At 37.9% G+C, this 15,851-nt stretch overlaps 1 protein-coding gene across 1 annotated transcript in view; it reads left to right on the top strand.

Moving 5' to 3' along the window:
* The window catches only part of LOC139135784 (protein SSUH2 homolog), a 31,198-nt gene that overhangs the window by 12,395 nt on the left and 2,952 nt on the right, over nt 1-15,851 (top strand). The window contains exons 8-10 of the mRNA XM_070703483.1: nt 106-198; nt 2,158-2,260; nt 15,309-15,419. Coding sequence (XP_070559584.1) covers nt 106-198; nt 2,158-2,260; nt 15,309-15,419 — 307 coding nt within the window. The remainder of the gene's footprint in view (nt 1-105; nt 199-2,157; nt 2,261-15,308; nt 15,420-15,851) is intronic.

The following is a 15,851-nucleotide window of genomic DNA, read 5'->3' as shown; positions in this document are numbered from 1 at the left end:
GCCGAACCGGGGGCTTATACTCGGACGAGTACGGTATGCACAATTAGTGATATCAGTCCATAGGTATTTACAGTGAATTTTCATTGTCTGTCTTACTTTTTTCAGATGTTCAAGGTGTTCTGGATCCGGTCGGGTGACATGTGATATATGTTGTGGAGCACGCCGCTTGAAGTGGTTTGTACAGCTGACGGTGACATTGTAAGTTGTGCATTACAAAAGCTAGTCATTTCTGATGACATACTCCCTACTAAATGAAGCGTTTTTTCGAGTCACTAACCCACATTTTGATTTTAATAGTAATGTTTGTGTATGGTACTATCATTTCAGTTCGTGTGGCAAAATTGGTTTGTGTATTAAAGTCATAGTAGAATGTCCATGTGCTAAGTTTGAATGGAATTGGTCAAGCCATGTCTTAGTAATGCAGTGTTTTCTATAGAAAGCACAATTGCATGAATCTCTCCAATTTATACAAAATCATATCTTAAAACATAGGGCCAAAGTCCCTGAAGCTACTATAGACATGGATACAAAATTAAGTATTTCCTGACTGTATGAAATTATCTCACTAAGGTCATCCTAGGGACTTGTAAACAAATATTAAAGCTGTCTGACCAGCGGTTTTGAAAAAACAAGCGATTCAACAGTCGACAGAGCTCTGCTGTGTTATGTGACACATGTATTGATAAAGAAGGTGGATATCTTTGATAGCTCATTTCAGGATGGCCTGACCAAAAATGGAAAAAAAAAATTCCGTAAAAATACAGATTTGCATATTTCATCACAGTTTTAACAAATCTAAGTTTGGTTATCCCTAGGGACCTGTCTACCAAATAACAAAGCTGTCTGACCAGCCGTTATGAAGAAGAAGATTTTTAACCAAAAACGCCTTTTTTGGCATTAATTTGCCTATTTTCAACAATATCAAAAAATTAAAAAAACCAGTTTCTCAAAATCATATTTTTCATCTACACAACAAATATCAAATCAGTAAGTACTGTGGTTCTCAAGATATTTGAGTGGATGGACGCCTCACAAACAGGCATACATACATACATACATACATACATACATACATACATACATACAGACTGACGCCGGACGGCGGACGGATACCCATCCCAATAGCTTCTATAGACTATAGTCTATAGTAGCTAAAAACACTTTGCACACCATGTTCCTCTGTACAATGAGAGCTTGAGATGTTGATGTACGCAGAGTATTGATAGAGGGCCCTTTTGCTTTAACCACAGTCCCTTCACCCACAGGTATGGAACAGCTTCTGTTGCTTTGCTCTGAACCGCATTGCGGGTAAAAATATAAATTACACAACATCCGATACATGCATCAAAATGCGCTCAAGTGTACTTGACATTATGAACATTACAAGCTAAGGCCAATAGAAGCTATTAAACATCTGACATACAATCACTCTGGCCTGCCACATCTTACTGAATGTGAACAAAGTGTCATTTGACACTATTTATTGAATCACCTAATTATCATATGTCCAAAGATGACATTAGGAATAGTAAATATTTAAAGATAGAAGTTTGTTAATATTTAAAGAGCAGCTGACACACCATATTTTACAAAAATGTGGCTTGAAAATATCCATGTGTTGTATCAACAAGAGGTTTTGTTGAGGTGCAGATCTAGTAATTAAACAACCCATTTTTGATCATTCACAAGTACTGTACACACGTGTACAGGATGACATTGATAGAGATTCCTTGGTAGATGTATGTTTGTGTTGGACATTTCACTATTTGGCAATGACACTGTATTCAAAGGCACCAATATTTTTGCCCAGGCTGAAATATATAACATTGTTCGATAGCAGCCATCATGACATACAAAGTATGCAGGGTAGTCAGGCAAAGCAAGCTGCTGTTTGTGGAACCAGTTAGACCATCAACACCTGTCTGTATAAAATAAAATCCATCTTCCGACTCCGTGAACAATGAACTGTCACTTTCAATTTAAATTTTCCAATCTTACCATGGACAAACTTATAGGCCCAGCCCTATCATGGTATTACTAGTAGTTCAAGTTTAAATAAATTCAGTATGTTCCATAATGGTCACAATTTTTGTCTACATCTTTGGTAGCTTGAATGCTCATGTAGAATTTTTTGTGTTCTTTGACAACATTAAACAGCAAGAATTTAATAGATGATCATGTGGTAGAACACACAGACTTTCCAAATGACAAAGTCAAGAATGCAGAAGGTACAACCATCTTTGAAGAAACACAAGACCTGGTAAGAGTTAAAGTTGACTTTCATTTTTAATTTTCAATCAAGTTAGGTGACACTTTTACCTGTCAGCCAATCTGCATGGCAACACACTGACTTAAGGAGGAGCTGCATGTTGCCAACAGAGTTTTTAGCTCATATTTGGTATGTATATAAATACCAAATAGAGCTTATATGCTGAGTCGGTGGCGTCTGTATGTCTGTATGTATGTACATGGGTATGTATTTGTGGATGTATTTCTGTCACACGCAAAAGCTTCCATACCGCCAAAGCTACCATCTCAGTATTTGGTGTACAGGTAGATGCAGGGGTTGAGATGTGACGTTGTTAAAACGAACACGTCAGTGTCCAAAATGTGCAAATGAGGTAAGAAAAAGGGAAATCCTGCAAATGTGCAGGAGTGGTGGCATGCCAGTGACTGAAACAGGCTACTCCACTGACCTTGAGTCATTTCCTGTCATTGTTTATGAACTGTTACATATTAACAGACCTGCTCAAACTAAGGGGGACTAGCTGTTTCTGCTATGCATGTTGCTAAAGTTGACCTCCAGTACCTAAAGTTTCAGACCTTATTTACTTTTGTCATTCTTGTTTTTCTGGTTTAAATATTTCTTGTTGTTTTTCTGGTTGCACTGTGCAGAAATCATTGTCATAACATCCATGTAGAATTTTCCTGCACTGAACAGATAGAAACAACATTTATTGTTGATCTTTGGTACCCATACTGGTATATACCAATTCTGATCAAATGTGAGCAACACCGTATAATTGCGGTATTTTTTTCAAAGGAATATTTCTCATCTAAGATGACAAGGAAACCCCCTCATACTATATATTTTCAAACAGCAGAGAATCTAAAGTTTACTATGGTAGCAATAGTTTACTCAAAGGGAGTATATTTAGGGAAAAAATCTCCACTTCAGTATTAATCATAAAAATTCATTTAACTCACAAACATGGTACTATTTTCTGAAAGGTAATAGCTCACTTGAAACAAAAGTACCTATGTAGAAAAAAGCAACTATTGTATTTTACATTGAATTCTTATTAGTCCCGATGGACATCGTCTGGGGGACATAGGTTTGATCAAGTCCTCACGTGAGTCTGTGTGTTCGTGCATCTGTCCATCCATCCATTCACGCAGATATCTCAGAGATGCCTGGAGCGATTTCATTCAAACTTGGTACAAGGATTACTCTTAGTGACATACATATGCAAGTTGATTTGCTCAGTGATACAATCCAATATGGCCTTGTGAAAGCCATTTTTTGCTCACACAACAGATAAACATTGAGAAGGACTGCAAAGAATTTGATGAGATTTGCTACAAATGTTGATCACACGATATATCAGCTGTGAGGGGCATTAAGGGGTGACGTGAACGAAAGAAAGTTGCTGATTTGCATATTTAATGAACTTTCCTAATTAGGGATATATATATGATTGGACTTGATCAAAATTGACAAAACTTGGCATGTATATTGAAGATACTATAATTTAACATTACTGAAAGTCATTAAGCATTTTAACTTCAGCCAAGGCCATGAAGTTTCCTAATTAGGGATATGTATCTGAATTGACAAGACCAAAGCCTATGAAACTTGCTACATATATAGAAGATACTTCAATACAACATTTTTGAAAGTCATTAACCATTTTAGCTTCAGGAAATTCCTTATTTGCATATTTAATGAACTTTTGAAATTAGAGATATATATTTGAATTGACTTGACCAAAGTTGATGAAACTTGCTATGTGCATCAAAGATACTATGATACAATATTATTGAAAGACTTTACTCATTTTCACTTCAGGTAATTCCTAATTTTTATATTTAATGAACATTCCTAATTATGGATACATACCGGGATTTACTTCAAAGTCGGCAAAACATGATATATACATTGATGATTATACCAGGTTATACCAATACTGAAAGTCATTTCGCATTTTTATGTCAACTAATTTATAATTTGCATATCTAATGAGCTTTCACAGTTCGGCATAAAGGACTTGAAGGACTTGACCAAAGGCAATTACACTTGCTCAATAAAGTGGTGATACAATGACAGCAGTCAAAGAACTTTAATATTTTCATTTCAGCTAATTACATATTTATATACTTCATGGCCCTTTAGAATTAATGTGGTGAATATTGTTCATTATGTTGATCATAATACTTTCAATGAAGTTGCAAACATGTGGCAAAGGTTCAAATTTACACAAAACTGCAATATACCCAGTGTTCTCACCAGAAAAAAAAAATTGTGGGACATTTTGTCCCGCTGACCAAAAAAAAGCGGGACAACGGATGATTTTTGTGAGACAATATATAAATATGTTAAAAAAGTCAAACTGCAAATACGAACCTTATTCTATGCATGGAAAAAATAAAGGACTCAACAACTCATTCAACTTAACAACTTTTTGTAAACATTCGGTGAACATATCAACTGATATTGAATATCAGTGCCTTTTAATGAAAAGTCTATGGGATTTTCGTTCTTTCCAGTGTGAAAGTCCATTTCGGGGCCCTCTACAATAACAGTAGTTGCTAGAGTGTCCAGCCGTTCAGCTCCCAGTTGATTCCTGTCATTAGTTACGTTTTTTTCGCACACTAAACCCCCTTTCACAACCAGCAGAAGGAACAGGCCAAGTCAGCATTTATTTAGATCAGGAAACATATCCCTATGATGTTTGTAAACAATCATCAACTTTTGACGTGAAATTTTGGTCGCCAGCCAAGGCTACAAATTTTGTCAATTGATTGAAGCATGGAAAAAAGACGTCCATGTTCTCACGTATATGTTCGCCTGGAATAATATACTTATCACATGCGCAAGCCAAGAATTGATAATTTTTTGCATAATAAGAGAACTTTCCTCCAACTATTCCACATTTAAACCTCTGAACTACTTTTGGAATAATATTATCAATCGGCAGTGGGCCAGTTGTCGATCATTTCCAGTCGTGGGTACTAGGTAGCGTGGGCGAGGAACGGAGCAAATGCCTGATAACATCACACAACACGTATGTCCCGCGAAGTTTATACATAATTCCAAACATAGCAAAGACCTAAAAATTATCTCAGACAAAGTTGCGTTATTTTTCGAGAACAAAAATTCACTGAATCTCAACGGCACGAACACTATAACGCGTTCCCGTCAAGACTCTGGTTGCCATGCGGAACTCACAGTATAATGCTACCAGCTTCGAGTTCGTTGTTTTCGAAAAATGTTCATGTAATTCCTTAGGGAAATACAAGCTTTACATTCTTGTGTTTTTGTAGTTCGGATTATTGTTGTCGTAGCCTATGAAAATATTTATCGTGCCCATGACGCCTCCAGCTTTCCAAAATTCCGTGGACATGTACCGGTATGCATGCAAGGCGAACACGTCAAGTGCGTCAGACTACCACAGGTCTCGTGTGGTTCAATACACGACGGCCGCTGTGTGGTATACGTAATGCATCCACACATCGGCCATCATGTATCGAATCACAAGTGACTGTGGCTTAAGTACGCCCTCTGACGGGTATTGCCTCCAGATTGCCTCGGTTTCAACCAGGAAGTGTAATTACTCGCGTCAATCATTTACGTCCATGGTGAAAAGTATTGGCTGTATGATACGGCCGGCCGGCCGTACGGCTGGCACCACGAACGTTTATAATTTCAAAGGCGCGCCACTATTGGCGCGCACGCCCAAGAAATCCGCGACAAAACAGAAAAATACGCGAGAATGTCGCGGAATCGCGGCCTGGTGAGAACGCTGAATACCGGTATAATGAAACACGTGAGCAGTTTCAGTTCATATCTGGCATTATAAAAGCGGGGACTATGTCATTGACATTGACTTTTTGGAAAAGACCTCTGTTTCTAGAATGAGTGCACTAAATTTAATAAAACTTCAGATGTTCATCACACAGAGCTCTGATAGCACACAATGAGATATGTCAATATTGCATCAATTAATTGCTAATTTGTGTTTTGTGGAATTTTTAGCTCACAGTAGGTATACCAATGTGAGGTTATTGTATAAGCTGAAGTTGGTGGCGTCTGTCTGTATGTATGTTGTATGTATGTATGTATGTATGTATGTAAAAGTATGTCCGTCAACATCAAAAACTCACGAGCCGCTGCACTTTTAAGCTTAGTATTTGGTGTGTTAATGCACTCTGGGCTATAGATTGAATTTTGTTCAAATGAAGTTTGCATTGCTAAAATTATGCAAATGAGCTTTAAAAATGTGAAAATGGTCAAAAAGAAATAACTTAAGAGCCACTGTTTCGATAACTTTGAAAATTAGTGGGCAAGTACCTTAGGTGGACCTTATACAGTTGGTATATATGTATATTGTGAAGATATCTTGAATTTTGTATTTTTGCTGAATTTTTTGGTTATTTTTCTCATTAGGTAAAAATTCTTCTTCTCTGAAACCGCTGGCCCAACTGCTCTCAAATTTAGGTTGGATATTTGCAAGGATGTTACCCTTCTAATTTGTTTAAATTACAACAGAATTGGCAAAATTACCGTCTTTGGGCAATTTTTGTCATTTTTGGTCAAAAAATCATAAAAAATATTTTTTCTTCAAAACTGTTGGACAGACAGCTTTTATATTTGGTGTACAGTTGCCCAGGGATGACAATAGTTGGATATGTGGAAATTGTCAAGAAATATGCAAATTTGTATTCTTAAGACAATTTTGTCATTTTTGGTCAAGAAAACATATTTTTAAAACAATATTGTTATTGTTGGTCAAGAAAACTTGTTCTCATAAAGTACTTGTCTGATAGCTTTGTAATTTGGTATAAAAGTCCTGAAGGATGTTATCTCCTGCTCAAAGTGTTGGGAAACTCCAAATTTGTATAATTTAGGTAATTTTCTCAGTCTGTGACCTTAAATGACTTATACCAACCCAGGATATTTTGTGAGACGGTGGTTAAGGCTGTGAACATAATTTTGTCATATTTGGTATCAATTCGCAGTGAAATTTGATCCAGAAAACTAAGCTGAGGTTAATTTTTGGACACCGTGGTGCGAAGCACCAAAGGTGTCCTTTGTCGCCACAATGTCTGTGTGTGTGTCCGTCTGTCCGTCCGTCCGTCTGTCTGTCCGTCTGTCCGTCCGTCCGTAGACAGATTTTGTTCCACTCATAACTTAAGAACCCTTAGGTCCAATGTCATGCAATTTGGTATTTGGTATTATCATGATGAGACTTAGATCTGATTAGATTTTGGTGGGTGTGGCTTATTAATTAATTGCTCATTTGCATATTTTATGACTTTTTTGCCATAGGGCTATATCTCAAGAAATATTGAACCAAATTTGATGTGACTGTACACATACTTAATTAGTCCCCATCGGACACCGTCCAGGGGGACTTATAGGTCTGGTTATGTCCGTGCGTCTGTCCGTGCGTCCGTCCGTCTGTTCACGCAGATATCTCAGAGACGCCTGGAGCAATTTCGTTCAAACTTGGTACAAGGATAGTACTCTACCTCATACAGGTGCACGTCAATTTGTTTTACAATGCGATCAACTTTGGCCGTGTTAGAGGACTTTTTAGTTTTCACCGCCATAGACTCCCATGTATAAGGCAGTCCATAGACTCCCATGTATAAGGAAGTCCATAGACTCCCATGTATAAGGCAGGCCATAGACTCCCATGTATAAGGCAGTCCATAGACTCCCATGTATAAGGCCAAGAAAAATAAAAATTCAGTTTCTCATCGTATTCATATTGCAAAAAGGATGCAGTGACACAGTTTTTAGTCCCCACAGATAAAGTCCAGGGGGCTCATAGATTGGGTCATGTCAGTCCGTTAGTCCATCCATGTGAGTCCAGCCGTTCACGCAGATATCTCAGACGCTTTGACAAAATGTCACATGACCTTGGTGACCTTTGACCTCGAATATACATATTTGTCCATAACTCAGTAACCACAAGTGCTAAACCTTTCATATATGGTATGATGGGACACCCTATGACGCCACATATTGTACCTCATTAATTATGTGCATATCTAATTTTGAGCAAGCCAATGGAGCTAGAGGTCTGATTTTTGGTATATATGGATAACTTAGCAATACAATTTTTTTTGGACAAAATGTCATGTGACCTTGGTGACCTTTGACCTCAAATATACATATTTGTCCATAACTCAGTAATCACTAATGCTACACCCTTCATATTTGGTATGATGGGACACCTTATGACGCCACATATTGTTCCTCATTAATTATGTGCATATCTAATTTTGAGCGAGCCAATAGACCCAGAGGTCTGATTTTTGGTATGTACGGATAACTTAGCAATGCAATTTTTTTGACAAAATATCACGTGACCTCAATTACCTTTGACCTCAAATATACATATTTGTGCATAACTCAGTAACCACAAGTGCTACACTCTTCATATTTGATATGATGGGACACCTTATGACGCCACATATTGTACCTCATTAAGTATGTGCATATCTAATTTTGAGCGAGCCAATAGAGCTAGAGGTCTGATTTTTGGTATATAGAGATAACTTAGCAATACAATTATTTTGAAAAAATGTCAAGTGACCTCAATGACCTTTGACCTCAAATATACATATTTGTCCAAAACTCAGTAACCACAAGTGCTACACCCTTCATATTTGGTATGATGGGACACCTTATGACGCCACATATTGAACCTCATTAATTATGCACATATCTAATTTTACGCGAGCCAATAGAGCTAGAGGTCTGATTTTTGGTATATAGGGATAACTTAGCAATACAATTTTTTTGACAAAATGTCACGTGACCTCGGTGACCTTTGACCTCAAATATACATATTTGTCCATAACTCAGGAACCACAAGTGCTACACCCTTTATATATGGTATGATGGGACACCTTATGATGCCACATATTGTACCTCATTAATTATGTGCATATCTAATTTTGAGCAAGCCAATAGAGGTAAATATATGATTTTTAGTATGTAGGGATAGACTATAGGATAGAAATTTTTTGACAAAATGTCATGTGACCTCGATAACCTTTTACCTAAAATACACGATTATGTCAATAAATAAGTAACCACAAGTGCTATGTCCTTTATATTTAGTAGGATGGGAGACCTTATGACAACACATGCTTTACCTTGTTAATTATGCCCATATATAATTGTGGGCAAGCCAATAGAGCTAGAGGTCTGAATTTTGGCATATATGGATTAATTAGCAATACAATGTTTTATTTTCAAAATGTCCCGTGACCTTGATGACCTTTGACCTTGAATATGCATATATGCATAACTCAGTAACCACAAGTTCTTTACGCTTCAATTTTGATAGGATAATAGACCTTAAGATGTCACATCTTGTACCTCATTTATTATGCACATATGTATTTCTTGGCTGGCCAATACAGCTAGAGGTCTGATCTTTTTTCCCGATTTAGAACCATAACTTAGACATGCCTCTTGTTTCAAATTGGGAACAATGACATAGACCTATGTGTCCATAGATCTGAACATATACACTCCAGTGATACTTCTTAATGACCTCATTTCCCTGCCCCATCAAGACTAATACTCCTATTACAAGTGGGGACTATGTCATTGTCAATGACTTGTTACCCTATAGCATAACTATGGTAAAAGTTTAGTAAGTTTGGTTAATTCCAAAGCACATTCTGAAAGTACTCTTCTGGAATATACAGAATATTATCTCACATAGTGAGTGTCTGAATGTTATTCTGAATTGTATTCCAAAGCACATTCTGAAAGTACTCTTCTGAAAATTTCACATTCTTTGCCACTGCACCATCTCCCTAATACATACTGATGACCCACGGTGTCAACTCAAGTCTCACTTTGATTTCATTTTGGACCAATGTTTACAACTTTTCCATGTAAGACACACATGAACTGATAAGAAATTTCAATCCAGGGTAATTCCACGTGTCATAATTACCCCCACAGTGGAAGACATTTCACCAACTGTAACTAACTTAAGTGCTGTTCACATTTGGATGACAGCACTGATAGCATTTTATAAATCCCCAAGGTTGTAAATAAATCACCTGATTTACATTTCCCCACTCTCCCACCTTCTCTGGCTGAATTTTTTTATTGACATTTGCTAATGTATGTAGGATCTGTTTGTCCCATTGCTGCAGAAGTTGATATGCATGTTGCTAAAGTTTACCTCCAGTACCTATGTTGCAGACCTTATTTGCTGTTGTCATTCTTGTTTTTCTGGTTGTACTGTGGAGAAATCATTGTCATAATATCAACATAGAATTTTGCTGCACTGAACAGATAGAAACAACATTCATCGTTGACCTTTGGTACCAATATAGACTGTTGACAGTCCCTCGTGCCTTCTTTGACCAGATTCACTTTCTTAAAGTGCCGTAGCAATCCAACGTAGGTGCTAGAGCGCGGAAGGTGTGAGGCCGAGTGCCAAAGGCGCGAGATGTATGTGCCCTCACAGAACCGTATGAAAAAGGCGACGGTGACGTCACAACGAGTGACATGGGAAAGGGGTAGGCTTAAACTGCAGGGCTATTCCTCGATTGTACGCGCTTCCCAGACAACGATTGTTGACATAAAAACACAGCATTACTGGTAAAGGAAGGGCCTAGCTAGTGGGGATCATGGAATCAAAAAGTTGTTTTACTGACATAGAAACTTGTTGGGTTAGGTTTTCAGGCACAGTATCCCTCGATACATGTATATGACGGGCAAGAGCAATACACGAGCAACGCGACGATCGCGACAAGACATTACAAACAACGGCAGTCTCCCTGTGCTCAAAGCACTTTACTTTATCCGTATGGCTTAGCATGGTCGACGGTCCGCGGCCCGACGACACTCAGACGGAATCCAGGGACAGCCAAAGCCCAATTGTTTTGACTACAAATACAATGCTAAAAATCAGTTTTAAAAGTTTGAAAATTGATTCATTCTATTCAGTAAGTTCTAGTCTTTTACGATCAAGGCAGAAACTGGAAACCTCAACTTATACTCCACATGAATGTATGACCTGAAGGATGACCTTCCACTATCCAAATATGGTATTATTACCTTACCCATAACTATGATGCGATACCTCATGAATACGTAATTGCAAGGGGGATTGCGTGAGACGTAACAGTCGCTTGAACCAGCAAATACCGGAAGCTAGGCCAATACGCGAGACCAAGCAGTACAAGCAACTGGCGAGAGTCTAGTACCAATACTACTAGTATGTACAAATTCCAATCAAATGTGAGCAGCACCGTACCATTGTTTGTATTTTTAGTCCCCACAGACACGGTCCAGGGGGACTTATAGGTTTGGTCATGTCCATGCGTGCGTCTGTCCGTGCGTCAGTGCATGTGTGCGTGCGTGCGTGCATCCGTCCATTCACGCAGATATCTCAGAGATGCCTTGAGCGATTTCATTCAAACTTGGTACAAGGATTACTTCATATGTCATACATATCAACATTGATTTGTTTTGTGATACGATCCGATATGGCCGCCAGGCAGCCATTTTGTTTCGATTTTTTCATGTACGGAGCCATTAATCATGCACGTTTCAACCGATTTTTCCAAAGTTGGTACAAGGGCATTGACCTATGTCATGCATATCCACATTGATTTGTTTTGTGATACGATCCAATATGGCCGCATGGCGGCCATCTTGTTACAATTTTTTCATGTACGGAGCCATAACTCAGGCACGACTCAACCGATTTTATTAAAAGTTTGCACAAGGACATTGACCTATATAATGCATATACACGTCAATTTGTTTCACGATGTGATCCAATTGCATGGCTGCATGGCGGCCATTTTGTTACAATTTTTTCATGTCCTTAGCCATAACTGACAGGCAGGTCTAAACATTTCATTCAAAGTTGGTACAAGGACATTGACCAATATCATACATATGCACGTCAATTTGTTTCACGATGTGATCCAATATGGCCGCATGGCGGCCATTTTGTTACAATTTTTTCATGTCCTTAGCCATAACTCAGATAGGTTTAAACAAATTGTACTGCATCAAACTTTACCGGTGATAATCTGTCAGTGTTAGGATAGGATGCAAAAATGTTTGGCAGCATCCTGTTTATTAAGTACTAATTGATTCATTTTAATGACCTTTTGTAATTAGTATGGCGGCTTACATTGGTTTCATTTTTTCACCACCATGGAACTCATTTTTGACCATTAAGCCCCATCTGTATCGCTGTATTTTTCATCACAGACCTAATTAATGAAGAGGACTTTTCCTCTCAGAGGACTTGTAATTAAAGTACAAGTGGGGACTGTGTCATTGTCAATGACTTGTTTGTAATTAGGATGATATGTCTTGAAACACTGCAGCAAATTTGATGAAACTTGGTACAGATCTTTAGCAGACAATCTCATAATAGTGTACAAAGACAAAGTTTTATTTTTTGGGCAATTCTAACACCCCTTGTCCATTGCAGTGAAACTTGGTGTGCATGATCCTTTGATTGACCTCTGTTAGATTTGTTCAAATTTTGATGAAATTTTCATATTTATATTTTTCAGGCAATTTTTCGCATTTGTGGTCAAAAAATCATTTTCTCTGAACTAACTTTTCTCATTGCTTTGAAACTTGGTATGCATGTACCTAGAGGCAACCTTAGTTGAGTGTCTTCAAATTATCATATCTGTATTCTGGGGGCAATTTTTTCCATTTTTTGGTCAAAAAATCATTTTCTCTGAAATAGCTTGTCTGATTGCTTTGGAACTTGGTATGCATGCTCCCATTGGTAAGCATACTTAAGTGTCTGGCCTGTGACATTGAACCAAATGTGAGCAATATGTCATTGATACTATGTTTTAGTGTTAGGGATATTTTTTTCCTTAACCAGGCAAGAAAGATCTATTTTTTAAGATTCTGCCCATCAAGTGAATTTTCTAGTTATTTTATGTCATTGTGAGTATTTGCGCACCTTTATAGAAGGTGCAATAAAACTCGGAACAATGAAGTCCCTATATACCGTACTCAGGGAAACTGCCAGGAATATCCATACATAGCCAAGTGATTAGCTGACACAGTATTGCCAAGTGCATCAGATCATCTCTCAGTTTGTTATCAAAAACTGAGTCAGTTTAGCATTCTTTGCAATTGATGATCAGGCAGCTGGCAAAAACAACCGACTGTCAGCTAAAAATGCCGGCTGTGAAATGATAGTTTAGAAAAAAATCAGGACATTTTGCACAAACTTTATGTTCACATATACTACTTTAAACACCTGTACTTTTATTTTTGCCAACTGAAATCAAAATTTTCTATGTCCCAGATATGCTTGCAATGTTTTTATTTAGACTGTCTTTTTTCTTTGTAAATTACTTGAGAAAACTCTATTATGCGCCCACTTTAGACGGATACCCCCTATGAATAATGGTATCACCTAAATGAATATTGTCCTAATAACGTGTGCAATATTAACTGAACAAATTAGGTATGGTGTCTGGGGCCATTTCGAGGCCGAGACAAGGACAGGACATTTGAGATGACATTGTTTGTCTTTGGCTTGGAGGAGATATATTCAGAAATAACCAGCAAGAAAAAAGGTCTGGCTGTAACTACCGTTTACAACGTTGTTCAACTCCACTTGTCCTTTTTACGCCTCCAACGTCGACTTTCCTCCCTGAAGAAACTTGAACATCTCTCTTTCAATCAAGTGGGAGAGGCTATGTATAAAGATACTTGTTAAAACTTACTTGACTTCATAAAAATTGTAATGTTTGTCAAAAAGTAGCCAAAGTGACCATTGGAGCCATAGCATTGAGTATGTCTCTTTTGGCAGTTGTTTGCTGTGTAGCCCTAGGAGTATGGCGAGTGTCTGGCTTTGGCTACACCCCATATTTGCAGTATTTATTTGATAGACAAATTGTTGAAATTCGAATTATCTTACCTTCAAAAGATCCTGTAGGTATTCTTCCGAAGTTTTATCATGTGATAGATATGTCTTCGTAGATGATCTACCACTTAAGTTCTACAACAGTTTGTCGAACTCTTGGCCATCTTCATACAAATCCACCGCTTTTGGAAGTCTGTTGATATAATTGTCACAAGCAGTACCTTGGTCGAAATGTCATGTTGTAACTATTTTTCCTTTTGAAGTTTTGGCTTCGTACTTCACAGGGAAGGCTTTGAGGAGACCAGTGTAATCTCAATAGCAAAAGCAGAGACAGATTTGCTTTTGAAGTCTTCCAAAGTTTTTAGCTCAGTTTCAGTTTTGATAATTCTTTTTCCTTCAATGTCTTAACCTGTGCGAAGTGGTCATTGGCGTGTTTCTCCTTTCTCCCACAATATATGTAACCTTGCAAGCTATGCCAACAAGGCACCCCTGACTGTTTTTGTTGCCCATCAAACGATGACCTCGATGCTGGCAAATACCGCAAGTACTGCAAGTATTCGAGCCTACCGGCTACGCTTCTCTCACTGGTCTCTCCAACTCGTTCCTTTGCTGTTCTATGGCCAGCTTTTCATCTTTAAGTAGTGACAACTTTTTTCTAAAACTTTCAATCTTATTCTCTTTCCAAGAAGCTCTCTTGTTGAAGTTATCGGTGACATAGCCGTACCACAACTGCTGTCTTGTTTGTTCCGTACACTTTTTCACCTGTTTGTCTCGTGGTTCTTTTTCTAATGAATGATCTTCTGGCACATCATGCTTCTTAACAAGTGTTTCAATGGCAAGTGGCTTATATAATAGCTTTATCTTATCAGTCGGTAGATTTATTTTGATTGAAATAAGCCTTTTAAAATCTGTCAGTTAATGACCAAATTTGCCTCATAATTCAACTTTTTCTATCAAAGAACAGAGTACATGCTGTATTCTTTGAACATGCAAAGGTCCCCCTTGGTACAATGTACCTGTACCAAGGTAACTTGGACATATACAGTGCAGTGTGCAGGTGGATGTTTCTAGGCCTAGATGGGATATTGATGCTGTCCAGTTTGTAAGTTTGCAAGATGTGTATCTGTGAGTTCTACTGTAGCGTTGCTGTAATTTGTATAATAGACTAATTTTTGTGCTTGACAGGTCCATCCAATAACATCACATCCTGATGAGGAATTGAACAACATGTCCAGACATATCGTGACAAATCACCAGACTACCACCCAGGATAGCATGCAGAAAATACTGAAACAGGTAATTCTACACTGAGTTGGATGTTTACATGGAGTAGTGAGAGAGTGACTAAATTGGCAGTGTTTATGACATGACTGAAACTTTTATGGTGATCAGTAATTGCTTTGGTGTTTATGGAATGTATGTGCTGGTTTGCACTTGTGTGCATAAAATTATTTGTGTTTTAATGTTTTCTTTGTGCATGTATGTATGCATGGATGTAAGTGTTTTTCTTGATATGTTCCTGCCAAAATCAGATGCACTCTAAACATCCCAGAGCACATCCCAAGTGCACTTTACTGGGCTTTGCTGCCTACCTTCCTGTTTCGATGCCTGGTATGCACACATTGTGTGCACAGAACGCATGGAGTTCTTATCTTACATCATTTATTATTTGAATGATGACGTTGGCAAATGGGAAAACAAATGTATTGCTTAATACATGATACTTTC

Source organism: Ptychodera flava, chromosome 6 (assembly GCF_041260155.1).
Source record: "Ptychodera flava strain L36383 chromosome 6, AS_Pfla_20210202, whole genome shotgun sequence".
Taxonomy (NCBI): domain Eukaryota; kingdom Metazoa; phylum Hemichordata; class Enteropneusta; family Ptychoderidae; genus Ptychodera; species Ptychodera flava.
This window is presented reverse-complemented; position numbering and strand designations above follow the sequence as displayed.